The 22,367-nt window shown below is 44.5% G+C and overlaps 1 protein-coding gene across 1 annotated transcript in view; it reads right to left on the bottom strand.

The window, feature by feature from the left end:
* The window catches only part of GPR78 (G protein-coupled receptor 78), a 191,993-nt gene extending 170,193 nt beyond the window's left edge, over positions 1 to 21,800 (bottom strand). Inside the window, exons 1-2 of the mRNA XM_069234856.1 lie at positions 20,527 to 21,800; positions 19,507 to 19,620 (exon numbers count right to left, since the gene is read on the bottom strand). Coding sequence (XP_069090957.1) covers positions 19,507 to 19,620; positions 20,527 to 21,194 — 782 coding nt within the window. The 5' untranslated portion in view covers positions 21,195 to 21,800. The remainder of the gene's footprint in view (positions 1 to 19,506; positions 19,621 to 20,526) is intronic.
* Between the last annotated feature and the right edge of the window lie 567 nt (positions 21,801 to 22,367).

Raw genomic sequence — 22,367 nt, 5'->3', positions numbered from 1 at the left:
TGGATCGGGGTAGTTTGGTTTTTAGGGGTGGGATGGGGTTCGGGGTAGTTTTGTTTTTTGGGTGGGGGTGTGGGGATCGGATAGTTTTGTTTTTAGAGGCAGGGTGGGTGGTCAGGGTAGTTTGATTTTCAGGGGCAGGGGTTGGGGTGTCCGGGAAGTTTGGTTTTTAGGGGCGGGGTGGGGGTCTCGGGGTAGTTTTGTTTTTAGGGGTGGGGGTCAGTTGTTTTTGGAACAGGTGGGGGGTCGGGGAAGGTTTTAGGGCTCAGGGTGGGTGGGGGATATTGGGGTAGTTTTGTTTTTAGGGGTGGAGGGGCTAGTTTGGTTTTTAGAGATGGGGTGGGGACAGGGGTAGTTTGTTTTTTAAGGGCGGGGTGGGGGGTCAGGGTAGTTTGTTTTTTAGGGGCGGGGTAGTTTTGTTTTTAGGGGCGGGGTGAGGGGATCGGAGTAGTTTTGTTTTTAGAGACATGGTGGGGGGTCGGTTTTCAGGGGCGGGGTGTGGAGGTCAGGGTAGTTTTGTTTTTAGGGGCGTGGGTGGGGGATCAGGGTAGTTTTGTTTTTGGGGCAGGGGTGGGGGGTCGGGTAGTTTTGTTTTTAGGGGCGTGGGTCAGGGGTCGGTTGAGGGAAAGGACTAAGTAGGGGGGGATGAGGTGTCTTGTGCCCTCTAGATCTGTTTGGGTATTGGTTGATATGTCTTTTTCACCCTGGGAAAGACTGAAGTAAAATACAAATAGGTCACCTCTTATATCGTTATTATCTTTTGGAAAGGAAGCTGTGATGAGTACTGTCTATTGTTATTTTATAGTAAGCACTTATAAATCTGGATGTGGATGACAGCCACCACCTCAGAACCCTAACTGTGCTTGGGGAATCAAACTCAGACGCCATGTTTGGGAGTTGATCCAGATGGTCCAGGGACAATTTTCTATTGTCCAGAGTATTATAGTTTCTGTGTGTATTAAGCATGTGTATAGTGCAATGGAGGAGGACTGCCAATCTTGCAATGGCAGTAGTTTTCCTATGATGATGTAGGTCGAAAGTTCATGTCTGACATCTGTCCTGTCAGGTCCAATGAGTCCTTCTTAGGATCCAGGTGACAAAATGTCTTATTATTTTGGGTATATTAGGGGAAGGGAGTCAGAATGTGCAAGGTATTGAAGAGTAGGTCACCAGGCAAAGAGAGTCAGGATCTGAATTAGATTGAATACAAATATAAAGGAGGGAGAAGATATGGGTGCCAGTTATAATGATCTGTGTAAGGATTTTTGCATGTATAGTTCATAGTAGCTCATATCACTCACCACCATGCACTGACTTTGTTCCCTCCCCACTGTCAACCCGTCTTCTTGTCTGCTACTCCCTATTCTCAGCACTTTTTAAAAGAGTAGTGATACACAAATCTGCTGATATTGAAATATTAATAACCATGAAACAAATGTCGATGATAAAGGACATTGCATTAACGTTGAAGACACCTCGGTGTGATGTTCATCAGTCTTATAATGCTGTGCACGTATTTGCTTGTCTTCTCATGCTCTTTTTGGGACTTTATGTGTACTAACTCTTTCGTCAGCATAATTTATTCAACAGATGTTGTAGTCTATTCGAGGTGATATGGATTTTTCTGTTCTTTCACCATTACTTTCAGAACTTTTAGACTTTGCTTGACCAAATATATATGTCCTTGCCTTGTGTTGTATGGGCACTGAGGGTCCTTTGTCTAGTTGACTGAATCTATATGTGTCTTTGGTCAGTAAGGTTTGTCCAATTTCATATCAGTGGAATTCATACTGTCAATGAACTTAAGTCTTCCAGCCCTTTATATTGCAATGATCTTACATCTACAGTGATCCACATGATTGCTGATTCCAGGAGTCTATATTTAATGTCCCAGTTTTTTTGGGCCTGGATCTGAGAACCAGGAAGGTTTTTTTTCCTTGCTTGTGTTGAAGGAGAAACCTGCTGACAGGGTGATGCCATGGCCTCCGTTCAAGTGTGGTCCATGTTTTCAGGCTTGGCATTACTTGTCAAGCTTACTCTTGACTCGGGAAGAACACTTTTATAAGTCTTGGGGAATTCTTTGTCATGCTCTTGGGGCAGATTTCCTGACACTCTTCTGGTGTGTTATCCAGTTGGGCCTTCCACATCTTCCATTCGTGCTTCCATCGAGGTCAGCCTTGCATTAAAGGAAGTGGAGTGAGATAAATCCTAGTGAACCATATTCCTGTACTTAATATTGCTGTGTTGTTTTCTAACCTTTCTAGTTTGGCTCCTATAGCTGTAATTTCTTTCATGATAGTGTCCAACATGATACTGGGAGAGGGGGATGTGTCGGGGTTTGCAAAGATGTTTGGCTGTTCACTGCTTCTATGAATAAAAGTTGTCTAGAAGGTTCAAATCAGGCTTCTCCACCAAGTAGTTTGTGAGCTACTGTTAGCTCTCCAGTTCCCAGTAAGCTGCTCCCCTTTGTGCAGCCCAACCTACTAAATTAGAAGTTTTAGCTTGTATGCATTAAGTATGTATAGCAAAGTTGGAAAACTGTATTCAAATCTTAAGTGCCTTTTTTAGGAACTCATAAACCTTTGTTTGAAGTAAAATATGTGCATTGTCAAAACATATTTAAAGCTGATGATTGATTAGATAATGTTGCTTTGGCAAGACGTATTCCTATTATTCTTACCTTGGTGCCACAAGCATTGCAGTTATGAATGTTATCTATTATCCATGCTAGATGCATTCCAAATTACTAGAGCTTTTTGATATTACTGATTCAACCCAACCTGATGCACTGGTAATCTTTCCCACTAATGTAACCTTGTCTTAACTGGTCACTATTACACTGCTGATAATATCCGTTACTAGCACTGTATGTTTTTTATTTAATATAAGTAACTCTTATTACTGAAAAGGTTTTGTGACGACTGGTCTAGATGATGATGCTGAAATATTCCTTTAATGTGGCTTAGATGTCAGTACGCCAGCATTGACAACAGCAATACAAGACCTCTTACATACATTAGGAATTCTATAACCATGTGCTCTCAGTCTGTTTCACACTTGTGGCTCTGAGGACATGCTGCTTCTTATTGCTTTTACTAAAAGTATGGATCAGTAGATTGGCTCTTTTTCCTTTAATACGTGGACTGCAAGCTTACTTATGGTCATTTTATTTTTAGATTTGCCGTGACAATCTCCACAGCCTTGGGTGGTTGAAGATTATTGTCTCTTGCGAAGATGAAGGGTCTTCTGTGTTCTGATATAGATAGCCAGGGGACATGTCCATTTCGCTTCCCCTTTGCACTGTTTTTCAACGAACGAGAACTTAAAAAATTACAGGTTCCTCTTCTTTCTCTTAGTTTCTGGTGGTGCTGTGTATTTCTTGAGAACTTCATCTGATATGGGTTTGCAGAGTCTGTTTCTCTCTCCCATAGGCTCAATGTCAAAAATCAGTCCCCGTCCCAAGTTTCACTTTCCATGGAATCTCACTTGACATCCTCCTGCAGCCAGATATCATCAAGTTTGTGCTTTAATGGTCAACTGCATCCTAACATTTGGTCTGTAAGGTCTACAGAATCAACATTAAAGGAAGCAGACCTTCTGAACAGCTCACTGCTCTACCCTGAGGCGGCTATCATCTCTTGCATCAAATCTCAACCTCATAAATGTATATTATTTGGTTAATGTGCCTTTCTGTGTGTTAGCATGGATACTTCATTTTCTGCAATCTATGTTTTATTAATAGTAAAAAACAGAACTTGTAATCAAGCAATATTTGTTGTGCAACTGTGGTGTCTATTAGAGTATAGTAATTTAAAGAAGTAAATACTTAAAGTACCACATTTGAAAGATTACAGTTGAAACAATAATGTATTTATTGTAAGTTGCTCTTAATAGTGTGTTGGAAGATTTACTGTCTAGCAAAACAACGTCATTGCCTTCTCAGTTGGCATTCAGATGTTTTGAGTCTTGACAGATTTTTACTAAATGGCCTATACCAGGGACTTAAACTGGTGGTGCTCTTTTTCTCCTCCAACCCACAAAACTATCCAATGCTGCTCTTGATTATACTTGATTTTTTCCTTCCTCCCTTTGGCCCCTCTGCTCCTCTCTGGAGACTCCCTAGTTTCCACAGAGGCGCTAGGAAAATTGTCATTGCATTCTGTGAAATTGGTTGCTGTTGAACGATTGTCACTATCCAGGGTGCCCAGGACATTTTCCTGTAATTTTGGGTTTTGCTCAAGGGCTGGGAGGATGACTGGGACACATTCCTTTAAGGCCAGGATGAATAGAATATCCTGGATGCTCTGATTAGCATAGCAGATGGCGGTGGGCTATTTTATGAATTTATTGATCCATTAGGTCTGATATCGAAGTTGGTATTTGATTGCACAACAAATTTTAAAAAGCGTTTAGTCAGGTGCACATTTACATGACAAGACTTCTAAGCAATGGCAGGTCTGAAATAATTGAATTAAATAAACTATGTTCAACCTCTGTTCCCCCATAGTTTTACACATATATAATCCAACTAGAAGTGCGAGGTGTCCTAAATGCAGAGGCTCTTAAGTCTTTTTCTTTCACCTCCCTTGGTACTGCTAGAGGATTCGTGTTTTTAGAATATTTTGCACATATATTTAGACTGTATGACCCTGATTTATACTTTTTGATGCTAAACTGCGCTTATGCAGTTTACCATCAAAAAGTATACCACTGGTTAGCACCATTCCAAGATGCCAGACGTGCATCATATTTATGGTATGACGGTAGCCGGCGGTAAGGCCTGGGTAGCGGATAGCCAGGTGGGGGAGGCATAGGGGGAACATGGGGTTTAGTGTCAAAGGATGGCACTAGTATGGGCAGAGGCAAAAATAATGTCTCAAACCAGACTAGCGTAATTTTCTGATGTTAAAACCCCATGCACATGACTCCTGTCTTAGTTAAGACAGGAGTCATGCTCACCACCCCAATGGGCCCACGGGGCCATTGGGCCCAGTGCCATGTAGAGGGGCCTAAGTTAGGCACCCCTATGGCACTACAAAAAATAAAAAATAATACTTACCTCTACTCACCTATACTTACCTGGGATGGGGTCCCCCATCTTCTGCTGTCCCTCTGGTGTGGGTGCGGGTGTCCATGAGGCTAGGGAAGGGCACCTGTGGGCTCTTTCCATGGTCTCTGACCATGGAAAAGACCCACAGGTCCCCTAACGCCTGCCCTGACCAGGCATTAAATAATGGCGCTAAGCAAGCTTAGCACCATTATTTAAGGCCCACATCCCCCTGTGATTGATTTTGGCTCGGGGGGATAAATATGGTGCTGAGGCCATATCGTCATTTGTTGCCCAGGGACGCCAAAATATAAATATGGAGTTAAGTTTGAGCTGAATTAAGGTAAAAAAATGACACTAATTCAGCCCAAATGGAGTATAAATATGGCCCTATGTGTGCTTGCAGCTCATGCTGACCTCACTTATCAACAAAAATAAAAAAGAATATGGCAGAGGGGGTCCTGGTCTTGAGATTCGGTATTGTGTCACATTATCACTTACCTACATCAAAGTCCTGATCAGAAAGCTGACTGCGTACTATGGTCACAGTGGAGCTAGCAATAATAAATGTACACTTACCTTCAGGATATTCTGGGAATTGATGGCATGGTTAGAATATATGTTTAGGTTGATATTCTGAGTGAGGATAATGCACATACAACCCTTTTGATACTCTATTGATATAGGATTGAAGAAACAAGAGCAAACTCTTGTACAACGGTTTGGGTCCAACAGTAGAGTAATTCAGATGGTAAAACCTGGTAGAAATAGCATTTCAAGACTTCTTTTCCTCTTAATTTATCATTTTGAGAATCACCGTGTCGTTCAACAACACCATTATTTCATGCTTTCATCCATTTAACTACACGTTTACCACTAGCATTTGCAGGTGTAATAACCCGGACACCATTGCAAACAAGCCTTTGCAAAGCCAATAGGTCTCTGCAATGCAAGAGCTATTGGCTTTGTCAATGTCTTTCAACCATGTTGTGTAGCAGAATGGCTTCTGTTCAATATGACTGAAAGTTAGGGAAAAATGTGCTATGATGTTGCAATACAACATGGTTAAAAGGCATTAACTAAGCTAATGGCTCTTGCATTGTTGAGAAATATCATGCTGTGAAGCAACCTGGCTGCTGTTCAACATGGCTGAAAGTCAGGGAAGAAAGTGCTATGACGCTGTTATACATAATGGCTAAAATACATTGACAAAGCCAATACATAATGGCTAAAAGACATTGACAAAGCCACTGTTGTTGCTAATGTACACCTTGCCACGAGGAGGCTTACTTTCCAGAGGTGTACTAAGCAAATTAATTCAATCATTTAATGCAGAACGCAACTACTTTATAAATACTGTCAAAGTGTCATACATCCATTCAAGAAGTAATCCATAAATCTGTTTATCCATTGATTCATTCACTCGTATGTATGCCAATTCGCTAATCTATTTATGAAGTCAATAATTCATTGGTTCCTTGAAGCATGCTTTCATTCAAGCAGGTGCTTTTTTATGCACTGTATGATTCATTTAATCACCAAAGCATTTGTTTATCCATGCATTCAATAATTCCCTTGTTCAGTCATGAATTCAACCATCCATTCGTGCATGCATTCAATCATTCTTCCAAGCATTTGTTAAATTGTTCATTCAACCATTAATGAATGCTTTCAATCATTTGCTTATTCATTCATGAATTCAATCATTCATCCATGCAATCATCCTTCAGTATATTTGTTTATTCATGCATTAAATCCTTCATTCAGTAATCAATGCTCAGTTTCATTTACTCATGCATTTGTTTGTTAATGCATTGCTAAGTAGATCAATTGAGTTCTCTTCCGTTAGCAGTGTCATGTGGCAGGAAGGTTTCCCAGTATTCCTGGAAAGCTACAATCCCGCCCCCTCCAACATCTTTAGATACTGCAGCTTACATCTGGATGCACAGATCTGTTTATATAACAATGGGATGTGCAACATTTCTGGTGTGACACACCTCACCCAGCTGCAATTGGAAAGCACAGCCAACTCGGGGTGCCTGGTACAAGAACCTGACAGATAGTAACAGCTGGCTCTCATGCCCTCCAACGTCAGCTGTTCTACAGCATTGTTAGACCTGATAGCCTTAGGGTGGTCATCCCCCAACTTTGTGCCCCACCCTCCACTTTCCACTTTTCTGACACTGTTTTTGCTGGTTTTAGAACTGCTAATCACTGCTAAAGTGCATATGCTCTATCCCTTTAAACATGGTAACATTGGCTCATACCCAATTGGCATATTTAATTTACTTTTAGGTCCCTAGTAAAGTGCAATGCATGTTCCCAGGGCCGGTAAATTAAATGCTACTAGTGGGCCAGTAGCACTGATCGTGCCACCCACATAAGTAGCCCCATAACCTTGTTTCAGCCCTGCCATTGAAAGGCCTGTGTGCAGTTTCACTGCCACTTCAACTTGGCATTTCAAAGTGCTTGCCAAGCATTAAACTCCCCTTTTTCTACATATGTCACCCCTAAGGTAGGCCCTAGGTAACCCAGAGGGCAGGGTGCTATGTAGATAAAAGGCAGGACATACACCTGTGTGGTCTACTTGTCCTGGTAGTGGAAAACCCCTAAATTTGTTTTCCACTACAGTGAGGCCTGCTCCTTTCACAGGCTAGCATTAGGGCTACCCTCGTATAATGTTTTAGTGGTAGATGCTGATCAGAAAGGGGTAAATATGTCATGTTTAGTATGGCCAGAATGGTAATAGTAAATCCTGCTTGTTGATGAGGTTGGATTTTACATTACTATTTTAGAAATGCCACTTTTAGAAAGTGAGCATTTCTCTGCACTTAAAATCCATCTGTGCCTTACAGCCTGTCTCCAATCAACATCTGGGCTGGGCTGGTTGACAGCTCCCTTGTGCATTTCACCCAGACAACCACAAACACAGGATACTCAGTCACACCTGAACTCATCTGCAAGCTGAATGGGGCTTCCTGGGCTGGAAGGGTGGAAGGCTAGTGGCCTGCCCTCACACAATGCACTGCCAAACCCCCTACCGGGACCCTGGCAGACGGACCTGTTCTAAAAGGGAACCTTGTGTACTTCAAAACAACTCTTTGGAGTCTCCCCCACTTCATGAGCATTTTCGGGTATATAAACTGGGCCTCTGACCCCACCAAATCAGACACTTCTGTATCTAAACCTGCAGTCTGTCAAAAGGAACTGCTTGGCTGCCCAAATAACTCACTTGGACTGCTTTGCTGTGAAGAATTGCTGCCTTGCTGTTGTCCTGCTACGTTGCTGGCCTCTGACTTTGCTGAGAAGGGCTCTCCAAGGGCTTGGATTGAGATTGCCTCCTCTTTTCTGATGTCTCAGGGCCAAAAAGACTTAGGGCCTGATTGCAACTTTGGAGGACGGTGTTAATCCGTCCCAAAAGTGACGGATATCCTGCCCACCGTATTACGAGTTCCATAGGATATAATGGACTCGTAATACGGTAGGTGGTATATCCGTCACATTTGGGACGGATTAACCCCGTCCTCCAAAGTTGTAATCAGGCCCTTAATCTCTTCAAGCAAACTCCATGTGCGCCGAATATCGAAGCACAGCCTGCCTTGCGATGAGAAAATCACTGCACAGCTGGACCGGAATGATGCAGCCGGACTTTCCGAGCGAAGATCGACACAGCACCTGCATTGCAACTGGAAATTAGATGCACAGCCCTACCGGATCGGCACACAGCCAAGCCAGAATGGCACAGCACAACTTCCTGAGTGAAGAATCGATGCAGCTCCTGGCGTGCAACAGAAAATTCAAAGCGTCGCCTACCAGATTGACGCAATGCCTGTGACTGTGTTCCCCACGCCCAGGATTTCCACGCATCGTCATAGCGTGTCAAAAGATCCCCACATCACAGTGAGGACCCACGACTGCGTGCCGGAAATCGACGCAAAGCCCATTGCAGAGTGAAAGGAAACAAAGCATCGTCTGTCCTGTGTAAAAATTCTGACGCACATCTTATTTTTCCATGCATATCCTCCTCTGAGGTCTCCGTGAGTGATAACTTTGACGCAAACCAGGTCCCTTCTGCAAACAAGAGACAACTTTTGATTTTTAAGATCTAAGACTATTTTTAGTCTTGCAAAAGTGATATTTCAACTTGTGCTTATTGAATCTTTATCGTTTGACCTTAATTTAACTAAATAAATATATATTTTTCTAAACCTGTGTGGTGTATTTTTGTAGTGTTTTCACTGTTATTGCATGATTTATTCCACAAACACTTTACACATTACCTTCTAAGTCAAGCCTGACTGCTCAGTGCCAAGCTACCAGAGGGTGGGCACAGGATAATTCGGATTGTGCGTGACTTACCCTGACTAGGATTGTGGTCCCTACTTGGACAAAGGTGTATGCCTCTGCCAACTAGAGACCCCATTTCTAACAAGCATGCATATAATGCAGCTGAATGTGCAAATCACATACTGCTTGGTAGCTCTTGGGTTTCATACGAATAGAGCCAATATACGCAAACTGCAAATCAAAGGTTCTACTCTCAGTAAGACAGTTCATGCAGTTGAATGTAGCATTTGACTGATTCTGCTCCAACTATATTGACATGAGGCATCTGCCTCTATCTAAATGTTTAGTTTTAGGGCTTTGTATAGCGCCTAATACAGCTTTCGCATGAGTGCTTGAATATTTCACTTTTTTAAGATCAGAGGCCTGAGGCACATGAAGCAAGGCATCTTGCTCAGGATCACATCAATGACAAGAGTTGTTAATTATATGGAATAAGAGATGGAGCTGGCAACAACAGAGGAGCAGTGTAGGAAGCTGGCCTGGTGTGTGGTGGGTACCTGAGGTACTTACACCTTATGCCAGGTCCAAGTATCCCCTATTAGTGTAATGTAGGCAGTGTCTAGAAGCCAGGCTCTCTAGAGGTAGCTGTGGATGAGCAGCTAAGGCTTATCTAGGAGACATGCAAAGCTCATTCAATATCACTGTTGTCACACACAGCACTTACACAAATGGAAGAAAACACTCAGTGTTACAAAAATAAAAGTATTTTATTACAGTAACACAATACCAATAATACTATAGGGGTAATACTACCTTAGAAGATAAGTAAACACAATATATAAACAATAGCAATTAGAGATAGGCATAAGAAATGGTTAGAAAACAGTGTAAAACAATGTAAAATAAAATATGCAATAGTGACCCTCGAGGGAGCCCAACCCATAACTAGAAAAATGGAATGAGAATTTGGAACTCCCACCCAGGGTAATTGGATAGTTTAGAGGGGAGCTGGGGGTACCAGAAAACCCACAGAGGTAAATATCACAACACCCCCGCGACCAGGAAGGAAAGAGTAAATCTGAGGATTTTCCCCAAACCACCCACAAAGAAGAAAAGGAAGAAAAGAAGACACAAAGACAAAACTGCAAGAAACCGGTGGTGGATTCCTGGAGGAGAAGACTGTGAAGAGAGAGGACCAAGTCCAGAAGGCATAACAGAGTCCAGTGGGGGCCTCTAACCACCATACTGAAGATGCAGGAGTTCGTAGACAGTGAAGAAGAACAGGTCAACACTGCAGCCCAGGAGCCGGAGGAGAGTTTCTTATGGATGCAGAAGGTGTCCCACGCTGAAAGGAAGATTACAGATGGTAGTCAGTGATGGATTTCCACCACAAGCCTTGGCAAAGGCAAACTCGAGGTTGGCGGATAAGAGGTGCTGCCAGGGACCAGCAAGGCCCAGGAGGACTCAACTTAGGAGAGGGAGTCTCAGGGGAAACTCACCATCACAGAGAGTCCACAGGAACAGAGGCAGCACCCACAGGAGTCCCACAGTATGAGGACACAGAAGGTGCAAAAAGGAGCCCACGAAGCACTACAAAAGAGGATCCCATGGTGCAGGAGAACCACGCAGGAGGCTTGGATTTGCAGGAAGGAGTGCTGGGTACTGGAGCTGCACGTCACCTGAAGATCCCTTGGAGGAGACACAAACAAGCCTTGGCAGCTGCAATGGGCTTGGTGCACAGGGGTACTGTCCTGCATGGGAAGACAAGGGCTTACCTACACACAAGTGGGACAGCTGGTAGAGAGGACCGTCAGGACCACTCCAGACCACCACCCATGATGCAGGATTCATGCAGCTCAGCAGGAGAGGGGATCCACGCAGCCGGTCATCACTTGCTGTAGGTTCCTGCGGTTGCAGGGGAGTGACAGCTTCACTCCAAGGGAGATTCCTTCTTCTTCTTGTGCAGGCTGAAGAGTTGCAGTCTTCTGAGGATGCATGGTGAGGGAATTGTTGCAAAGCTGGCAGGAACTCTGAATTCAATGTTGCAGAAGAGTCTTCCTCATGGATCTGCAGCTTGTCAGTTCCTGGAGGATCCAGTCACGGTTCGGTGGACAGAAGCCAAAGTGAAGGTTGCAGAGGAGTCCTGCTGGAATCTTGCAAGCCGAGTCTGAGGACCCACCTGCGAGAGACCCTAAATAGCCCTGAAAGGGTGACTGGTCACTTAACCAGGTAAGCACCTATCAGGAGAGGGCTTTGGCATTGTCTGCCTGGCCAGGCCAATCAGATGCTCCCAGAGTTTCCTGCCAACCTTGGTATCAAGATGGCAGAACCCAGGGACTCTATGAGTGGTCACTCCCCTTTCCATTGTCCAGCTTCGCACCAGAGAAGGGACTGGGGGTCCCTGAACTGGTGTAGACTGGTTTACGCACAGAGGGCACCAAATGTGCCCTTCAAAGCAAAACCAGTGACTTGGAGAGGCTACCCTCCCAGACAGTCACACCTATTTCCAAAGGGAGAGGGTGTAACACCCCTCTCCCAATGGAAATCCTTTGTTCTGCCTTCCTGGGTTTGAGCAGATCCAGCAGCAGGAGGGCAGAAACCTGTCTGAGGGGTAGCAGCAGCTGGGGCTGCCCAGAAAACCCTGGAAGATTGGTGGTAGCAATGCTGGGGGGTCCTCTAAGGAGCCCCCAGAGTGCATGGAATCATACAACCAATACTTGCAAAAGTACTGGGGTATGATTCTGTCATTTTTGATATTATACATACCAAGGTTCTGAGTTTCTCTTATGTAGCTGGACATAAGTAGTGACCTATGTCCAGTACACGCATAAAATGGCGTCCCGCACACTTATGAAGTCCAGGAAAATGGAACTGGAGTTTGTGAGGGCACCTCTGCTAGTGCAGGGGTGCCTCCATACACAGATACTGGTACCCTGCCCTCTGGGCTAGGAGGGCTTGCCATAGGGGTGACTTGCAATGACCTGGTCCAGTGACCTGGTAGTGGAAGGGTGTATGCACCCTTTCACCCAGGCTGCAATGGCAGACCTGCAGAACACCTTGGGTGGGCACCCTACGGGTATCACAAAACATGCTGCAGCCCATAGGGATCCCCTGGTACCCCAATACCCTGGGTACATAGGTACCATATACTAGGTAGTTACATGGGGGTACCAGTATGCCAAATGTGGGGTGACAAGAGAATCTAGCAACCAAGTTAGAAGGGAGAGAGCATAATCACTGGGGTCCTGGTTAGCAGTTAATGCTTGAGAGTCACCGCCATGCTTGTAATTTCATTTTTTTTACCGCCGGCCTGTTTGCAGTATTACCACCACTTCTCCACCGACTGCCACGGTTGTAATGAGGGCCTATGGGCATCATTTGGACCTCATCCGTCTTTTCGCAAGACCGCCGAGGTACAGCCGTGCTGAAGACCGCCACTGCAGGCGGTTTTCCGCACAGCTTATTATGACTGCTGGCAGCCCTCTGCCCTTTTCCAGACGGAGAGCCGACAGCAGCCATACTGGCAGTTGGCGGAGAAGTGGAGGCTGCCCCACCTCCACTGCCACGTCATCAGAACACCGCCCACCGAATCACTTCCCAGGATTCGGTGTGGCGGTGTTCTGGTGACAGGGAGCTGGCGGCGGAGCAGCCCCCATGGATCCCGTTCCCTCCCGGAGGATCACCGGACCAGGTAAGGTGATCGTCCGCTAGGGGAGGGGAGTGAGGGGGTGTTGAGTATTGCGTGCGTGCATGGGGGTGTGAGTGTGTAGAGGGGTTGTGTGAGTGCATGTATGCATGCGGGGTGTGTTGTGTGTATGGAAAATGTGTGCGTGTATGTCTGTGTGTATGTCTGTGTGTATGTGTGTGCGTGTATGTGTGCGTGTATGTGTAGTTGTGTGAGTGTGCATGTAGGGGGGGTGTGTGTGTCAATGTTGGTGGGGTGAGGGGAGGGGGGTCCTACCACTTTTGGGGGGCGATAGGGGGGTCGTGGGTTTGGGGGGAGGACTCTGGGAAGGGGGTGGAGACATATTCCCTTGCATTGACAGTGCCTACCGCTATGGATTTTGTGGTGGTACAGAACCCCACAAAATCCATGGCAGTATGCGGGTTTCGTGATACCGCCAGCAGTGTAGTGACGGACGCCGGGCTGGAGACCGAAGTCTCCAGCCCTGCGGTCATTCCCACTCGGGAGTGGAGAAGTTTTGCATGGCGGTCACCACCAGGCTTGTAATTTCATTTTCTTTACCGCCGGCCTTTTTGCGGTATTACCACCACTTCCCCACTGACCGCCAGGGTTGTAATGAGGGCCTATATTTCCTACCTTAACCATACACTGCACCCTGCCCTTGGGCCACCTAGGGCCTACATTAGGGGTGTCTTATATGTAAGAAAAGGGAAGGTTTAGGCCTGGCAAGTGGGTACACTTGCCAAGTCGAATTTACAGTTTAAAACTGCACACACAGACACTGCAGTGGCAGGTCTGAGACATGATTACAGAGCTACTCATGTGGGTGGCACAACCAGTGCTGCAGGCCCACTAGTAGCATTTGATTTACAGGCCCTGGGCACTTCTAGTGCACTGTACTAGGGACATACCAGTAAATCAAATATGCCAATCATGGATGAACCAATTACATAAACATTTTGTATAGGAGCACTTGCACTTTTGCACTGGTTAGCAGTGGTAAAGTGCCCAGAGTAACAAAAACAGCAAAACCAGAGTCCAGCACACATCAACAACCTGGGAAACAGAGGCAAAAAGTTAAAAGAGACCTCGCCAAGGATGAAAAGTCTAACAATTGGCATAAACTAAATCTCATTTTCCCAGTGGGGAGTCAAAGCAAATTCTGGTCGGTAGGGTTTTATGTGTGTGTAGAGACCCGTGCAGGGCAGAGTTTGGCAGACTGCTTCAAGCCGCCCACAGATACAAGCAGGAAGTCTTTGTTCAGTGTCACAGAATGGGAACATAGATGACAGCAACTGCGGCATGTTGTTGAGCAGCCAGGAGAGGCTTTGGCAATGGCCCCCATCTATGGAAAGGAAAGATAGCAGAGGAGGTCTAAAAAGGGTCAATGGTGATTTGATGCTATAGGCACAAGACATGCAAGTGATTGAGAAGAGCTTTCTTATGTAGGAGGCAAAGCTTTATGGTGGACTCTCAGATGATTCAAGGGAGCATAAACAAGGCAGTTTCAGGAGAGAATTACACAATCGGAAGAGAGGAGACATAGAGACATATGCTGTGTCCAGCCTTTTCCTGTCATACTCCAATATAGCCCAGTAACAAAGTCACTAAGTTCAAGTTCCAAGACCCCACACTGTGCGGACACGGAAGGAAAACCAAAGCATAGATATTCATGTTAAAATAATTATCTCTAGTTTTTCAGAAGAGATTCTGGTCTGAAAGCATAGTGGATGCTGTCAGATGAAAAAGGTGTCTGTCTCTTTATCCTCATTGTCAATCTCACCTCCTTCAACGTTGTCAGGTGAGGTGGTCCTGCTGCACCTTCTGCTCTCCTTTTTCAAGTGCCACTAGCTAATGTTTGTACACAATGTGTACGTAGGTTAGTGGTTAGAATTACTACTGACTCTGGCTATTGGGAATAGCTACAGGCCACACTCAGTGTTTGTTCGAGACTAGAATGCTAAATACAAGATGTGGCCGAAGGATATTCCAAAAGCCATGTCCTTATTCCAGTGAATGATGTGCATGGCCAAATGTGGTGATGTGTTATTACTAAGAGCATAAGGTTTAGGTGTGGAGTACGGAGTCATAGCATGCTTTGCACTCAGTGGGTGTAGAGCATGGCTGCAAGAAACTCTGGGCATACCTTCTGGGTATAGGGCATGGCCCAAGATGCCCCCATACTTTCCAGTTGTCCTTAGGTCATATGACCGTTGGTTAAAGATGGCTTAGGCTTTGGATAACGAGCACAGACAAAAAACATGATTTTCATTCAGTGTCTGTAGGTTATATATGCAAGCCAAGCTCTGTGGGTACTGAGAGCATGAGAATTGGATACACACCATGGTCAAATGCCATGCTGTACCTGGACCTTGAGGGCATAGACAGAGACCAAGCTGTGATGGTTCTGCGGGTATTCTTTGTAGAGCTTGACCCAGAACCTATTGCATGCAGAATACTATCACAAAACCTGAGTGATAGTTAAGGTTATGCTGGAACTAACTGGATGATTATAATCAGCAAACAAAAGCATACATTTAGTAAACAAACAGCTTTACAATTCCATTTAAAACCCCACCTGAAGTGGCAGTTATGGCACAGTCTAAAAAGTAAATACCGCTGAAATTCAGGAGTTAAGATAGCTGTGCAAACTGACACGTAATATCTCCATGAACAGTGCATGGACTCACACGGGCTGTTAGCTGGCATCACAATTGACATCGGTGACATCACAGAAAACATCCCATATGCCATTTTAAATGGCGCCCTCTCTGGTATTACTGGTCACATAAAATACCTCACCCTTCACCTACTGTTTAGAGATTCTCTGCAATATAACTTTTGACCTCAAATGTTCTAATTTTCCTTATTGCTCCAATACGTTATGTTACCACGCACATTTGGTTTTAAAAGAGCTACAGGCAGATTATGATGTCCTTCAAATGGGGTTTGAGCACATGACTCCCCACTCAAAGAGCAGGATCAGGGATCATGAATGCCGAGTCACGCTGTGTCAAGACTGTGACATTACCTTCCTCTGTACTATGAACTGACTGTTCAGGTTTACAAAGAAGCCAGTGCTGCACCTGATTATCTGATACATATCATTTCTCCCTTTACAAAAGGTGTCTCAATTGTCATGACAGCCTTCCTCCACTTCCCAAAGTCTCCACTTGTCGGTTGCTATGGGAAGCATAGAACACCTTCTGGTTGGTACTTCCTTCTGCAATCTTCAGGTGTACGTTTGCCAGGGGTATGTGATACATAGATTATATTGCCTTACTTAAGACACAGCCTCATGAAAAGCAGGTTTTCAGGTTTTAGTTCTTGATGTATCAAAGGGTTTTACCCATTCTGTGTCTATGGGAAAATGTCTTAGTACATATGGGCTTTACTCTCCATAAAGGATGTCAAGCCTCTTAACGATGGCTGCATATTGGATATTACAGAACTGCCCATACTGTTACTTCTTTATAACACCTCAAACAAAACAAAGTGACAATTGAACCGTTGTAAACCTGCACAATATGTTAATTCCTTTTGAAGAAACTTATTTTAAATAATAGCCTTCCAATCCTTCAAAAAGACCATGGTATGTCGGACAAATTGCAGATCATAAATTATTTGGAGGATTTTGGCATAGAATGGTGTGTGGTCGTATTTTTACTAGTGATCAAAGATACGTTTTGCGGGAATAACAGGCAGGTGGAATTCATATAGTTTAGATGATGTTACTTAATTCAAATCTACTCTTAAATTATATTTTGTATTTCTCCAATAGATCCACCTCTTACGTACTTTCCCCACCTCCTTACACGGCAAGGCCGTTTGTGAAAGTTGCAGGCTCGCTCTGCTATCAAGATTGGTTTCCACACATCTAAAGTGAATAATCTCAACAAAGGGGGCAGATATTTTGGTTGACTGACGGGTAGCCAACCATATCAGCTAAACCGCCTTGTTGTTTTAGCAACAGTTCTGGTTGGCTGTCTTTTGACCAGTCAGAATTGGTCTCTATATTTAGTCATGCCGGACAATCAACCTGAATATCTGAGAAGCCTGCACCTTCTCGGACTGCTTTGTGGTCTAGGACGTTACTGTTGTCCGGTGATGCGGCTGAGGAAGTGCAGCTGCTGCAATTTGATCTTTGCCATCATCTTTTTGTACATGAGTGTGGATCTTGAAAATGGCAGATCCACATAATAATCTACTTTTGTGATCTAAGGATAGGGAAATATGGATGCCATAAGCCTTTGTTCTTACCTAGCCAGCCAATTATAAGCATCTCTCTTCCCATGCTCTGCAGCCTCTTTCTAGAACGAGTGACCTCAGGTGATGACAATGTTTAAGGGGGTGAAGTGGTCGCTCAGAACTTACAAAAAAGAGACATTAAGAACCACACAAGCTGACTCATTGGAAGGTATGCAAATGAAGACAATGCCCTCGAAAGCATTCAATTCCACGGTTATCCCTGGAGCTACTCCAATCAGTGAGACAGATTTAGGCTAAAATCTGCATTTAAAAAAAATACTCTAGGGTGATCTGGCGCCAAACAGTGTGTGCAGCTGGCACTGAAATGTGTGCTAGCATCTATGCACTTGACTGCTTTTGCGTCTGCTGCTGTGCCAAGGAAACATATGGAAGAGACGCTGTAGTTGCATGTTTTCATATTTAAACATCGCCAAATGCTTCAACAAACAAAACTGCACACATTAAGTGGTGGATCACAAAGGAAATCTATAAAATAAGCAAGGATCTTTGGGAATGATAGGCGTCCAGTTTTGCTGCTAAGGATAGGCTCTCAATGCCAAGGTTTAAAGAGAGGACTGCTGAAAAATGCAAATAACCACTATGTAAATGAGTTCCATTTATTCAGATTGAATGTATTTTTAAACATAACATGTGGATGTCAAGGAAATCAGGCCCCACCGCGCACATATAGTTCCTAGTCATATAGCAACTGTGTCAAAAGGAGAAGCGAGGGAGAGGAGAAACACACATTTTGTGGTGAATCTGCTTATTAGTTTACGTTGTGTGACTTCCGCTCATTAGGACATCTCTGTGACATCTGTATACAAGCATGCCTCCTTGTACAAAACGTATGGAAGATATTAGCTCAATTTATTTCCCATACAGTTTTCTAAAGTCACATAGTGAGAGTAGCGTACCAAGGATACCATGGGCCCTAGTGCAAGCATTGAAAATAGCCACGTTGGCTGCTTTTGGAATACTAAACATACAGCAATTATCAAGGTTCAATGGGCCCTGAGAGCTCTAGGTTCCAGTGCAACTACACCTGATGCACCAATGATAGCTTCACTTCTGCATGTAGCCACAGCACACATGTAATTTCATACTTCTCGTAAGACATTTTGGACTCGAACCAAGTCTTCTATAACTCAAAATGTGTAATGGAAAGGAATATGGAAATTATATAAAATATGTTGAACCCTTTAATAAGGAATTTCACGAGATTACTCTTGTGTAAAAATAATGCTCAGTTATTATTGTGATACAATATATTCAGTTCACTGCACATAACTTTACACTCTACTGCATAACAAAGTTACCTCTTTTTTGTTTTCATTTGCAGACCGGTAGGTCGCCTATCAAGGTCACTTTCTAGGCAACTTATGATTGTTTTTGTACACTTAAATAAAGTCATAGAATAGAGAGCAAAACGTGAGCCGCACAAGTAATCGACAAACCCCTTCTCAGAGAGGTGTGTGCAATCACCTAACCATTAGAGGGGCTGACGCCCATGAAGCTTCAGCGGTCTTATACCTAAACTCTGTTCCATGAACAACAGCAGTATGAACCATGGTTCTCTTTTTTCAACACTTTGGTTCAGGAAATGGTTTTTAGATCTGGTGCTAGCCAAGACATTATGGTGAATTTAGGGAAACCCTCTTCATTCATTGGTTTGTTATTGTGTCATTCACATTTTTCTTCCACCCAAAACAGCTATGGCATGGAGGAATTAGTCAGCCAAAGTCAGCCATTGACTAATTATTCCGTGAGGGAGCTGTATTTTGCTCTTTTACAAAGAGCACATTCACACAAAAAGTAGTTCTCTTCAGTGCTCAGAACTACTATGCCACAGTGTGTTGTTTAAGACTAAAAATTATTTCTTTTAGTCGATGTTTATTTTACAGATTTTACATTTTATTAGGGAACCCAAAGATCCCACAGCAATAAAGTTCCCGAAACCCTTTACAGAACAAAACAAGCTGTGGCAATGACAGAAAAATCTGACAGCCAACGCCAGAACTACTAGCTTTGCAAAGCTTATTTGCACACGAAACAGGAGGTTATCAATGTTTACTATACATAAAGACCTTGAAATTACACAATCCACCAATCAAAACTTAGCTTATAAAACCGACCAGCCCATTGCAACAAATGCTGAAATTCTGGTTATATCAAGCGAGATGTATCCAGGAACTGCTCACATTGAGGGGGAGAGAATAGAGCTTGGCTTAGTAATACTGACCTTGTAATTATGTAAGGAGCAAAGCAGATCACAAAAGATCCGATAAATATACTTATTTTCTTAGTGGCTCGTTGTCGCCTCCTTTTCTGCTCACTGATGCACCTCTGTCTCACGCTGGAAGGGAATCATAGAGTTCTGGTTAGGGTGGAGAAACACTACAGAGGTGTTTCAAATAAGGTGCATCATTTGAACCATCCCACTATCTACTCCACTGCAGTCTTATGCCAAACCGTGGATGCCAAGCAGGAAAAAGCATCCATAACCATGGAATACGGACTACAAACACCAGAATAGCTACCACACAAGAGTCACTCTTCACATGTCACACTTGGAATTCTCCATAGTGTAAGACCAAGAACATTATTATTTTAGCAGTGTCATTTTGCAAAATAAACTAGGACCGGAAACATAAAATAAAAGGGATGTGACATAGTGAAGAGAACATGTAACATGTTGGTTATCAGCTAATGATGTCCGGTTAGAACCAGCTTAACTTTTCATGGTTCTGAGGCCAACAGATTGAGTGCCATTAAAACCGATGCTAGTAATACCTGTAATTTGCAGCGCTTAGAAACTGCAAAATATTCAGCAATAAAGGCTGTATGGTTTCTAGAACTTTGAGTTGCCAGAAGATAATCGTAATCACCTTTTAAATAATTTCTCCATAAATGTAATCCAGCTATAATTCCATTAAATGTAACACCTGCTATTTGTATTTTAGAAATTGTGAAAACGGACATAATTAACGCTACATAAACACAAATTGTTACATCATAAAACAGTTAACTTTTAAAGGTGCATTTTAAAATATATAGGTCAGTCAAGGAAGTGATTTGCCAGAATTGCTTGCTTTTGTTCAAATGTTGAAGCCTGGTTATAAACTAGTGTCATCTTGGTGAGGTGAGAAAATTAGCTATTAGAAAACACGTACTCTGTGTTCTGTCAATACATCAATCACCTGACCAGAAGGATATTGTCAATGTCCTTTTATTATTTGTGATTACACTGTGATGTTCTTACCTGGGATGGATGTCCACCAGCAGCACCAGTGTCTGCATGGTGATGATATCAATGCGCCGGCAGTGGAACCTGGCCACCTTGAGCACCTTCAGGTAGGTGAAGCACAGGATGAGCAGGGACAGCATGAAGCTGCAAGCATGAAAGACGATTGTGAAAATGGTGAAGCGCCTCTTCTCCTCCTCGTCCCTCACGTGCAGCGTGCACGAGGCGTAGGGGCTGCTGTACTCGAACCACGAGAGAAGAAGGGCCGCCAGTGGGAAGGCCAGCGAGTGCACCCAGGAGTAGCCCACCATGAGCACAGCGTCCTTGTACCGCATCTTACTGGTGTAGCTGAGCGGAAAGACCACGGCTATCCACTTGTCGATGCTGAGGGCAGCCATGCTAAGCATGGCGTTGGCGGTGAGAAAAGTTTCCAAGAAGCCCAGCGTCCGGCAGACGCAGTCCCCAAATGGCTGCTGGCCCCGCAGGATGCCCAGCAGGGTAGACGGCATGTTTAGGACGGTCAACAGCAGGTTGCAGAACGACAGGTTAACCAGGAACATCCCTGGCACCTGCTTGCGTAGGTCCGAGCTGTACACGAAGCATATCAGCACCAGCAAGTTGGAGAGCAGAGACACAAGCAGAACTAGAGAGAGGAAGAGCGCAAACAGGATGTCCACCAAGTGCATCTCTCAACGGGTATCCATGGGCCCCTTGCTCACACTAGAGGAGGTTTGGGGCGAAACTGTGGAACTCCAGCACTGCAGGCGGACGGATTAAGGGTCCAAGGCGGGCGCGCATTCTTCAGATCAAGCGCCGGCGAAGCAAGCTTCCAGAGCGCAGAGAGCAGCGCGAGGCAGCTGTCCGGGGTGCTGAACTGTTCATCCTCTAACCAGCCCTTCCTGCACATGCCCGCTCCCGAGGGGCATCTGCTACCGATTTCCGCGGAAGGACAGAAACAGCTATTTGATCCTCTTTCCCTGCTTCTGGTGGACCTTTGCAGACACGCACATTTCCCGGGCGACGCCTGCTTCGAGAGCGCAGGGAGGCTGCTCTGCTCATTCTCCAGGTCCGCGCACAGGCTGAAATAGGCACACCTTACTCTGCGCTCCCGGCATGACTCATGCGCACAGAGACTTGCGTGGCTCGGGCGGCGTGGACTCGCGCGACGGCTGGCTGTCCCGCCGTGCCCTTCTGGCGATGACTGCCCCTCTACACTGCACAGGCCACAGAACATCAAGAGGCGATGCTCCTTGAGGAGCAGCACTGCTTACGCCATAGACCGACGTTCCTATGATTGCTGAATCAGCTCATCAGCAAGAAAGTTGGTCATCGTATCGCGAATATAGGCGCCCACCGGGCAAGAGAAAAATATGATGACGGCAGTTTTGTTGTCGCCGATGTGTTCGTAAAGTTGACCTTTTGCCCTGAATTTTGACCTTCTGCCTGATTTTTTACAGTCCTTCCCCTGAATTTGTATCCATGCGTGGTGGTCATCCTAATGATCCGGCATAATGACCTTACACTCAGAGCTGTTTAATCACTAATTATGCATTGTGTTGGTGGCGCAAACTATATTACAAAGCCAGATTAAATGAAATGATAACCTGCTATAGCAGTAGAAGGCCGACTAATGTCAGAGAACAACATTTAAAAAAGCGAGTGCAATAAGTATACATTATTGTGGCAACTCAGCAACTTTGATCCAGTTTTGTAGCCCCCTGAACGCTGGAGGAAATCAATCCCAAGATTATGCAGATGACAGCTGAGGTAGAGAAGCCTCGATTGGCAGAGGGAGGGCGAAGTTAAAACACAAAACTTTAACTGGCGATGTAAGAAGATGGGAGCTGTACGTGTGTACC

This window comes from Pleurodeles waltl, chromosome 1_2 (assembly GCF_031143425.1).
Source record: "Pleurodeles waltl isolate 20211129_DDA chromosome 1_2, aPleWal1.hap1.20221129, whole genome shotgun sequence".
NCBI classification, from domain to species: domain Eukaryota; kingdom Metazoa; phylum Chordata; class Amphibia; order Caudata; family Salamandridae; genus Pleurodeles; species Pleurodeles waltl.
The sequence above is the reverse complement of the archived record's forward strand: the minus strand, read 5'-3'. Positions and strand labels throughout refer to the sequence as shown.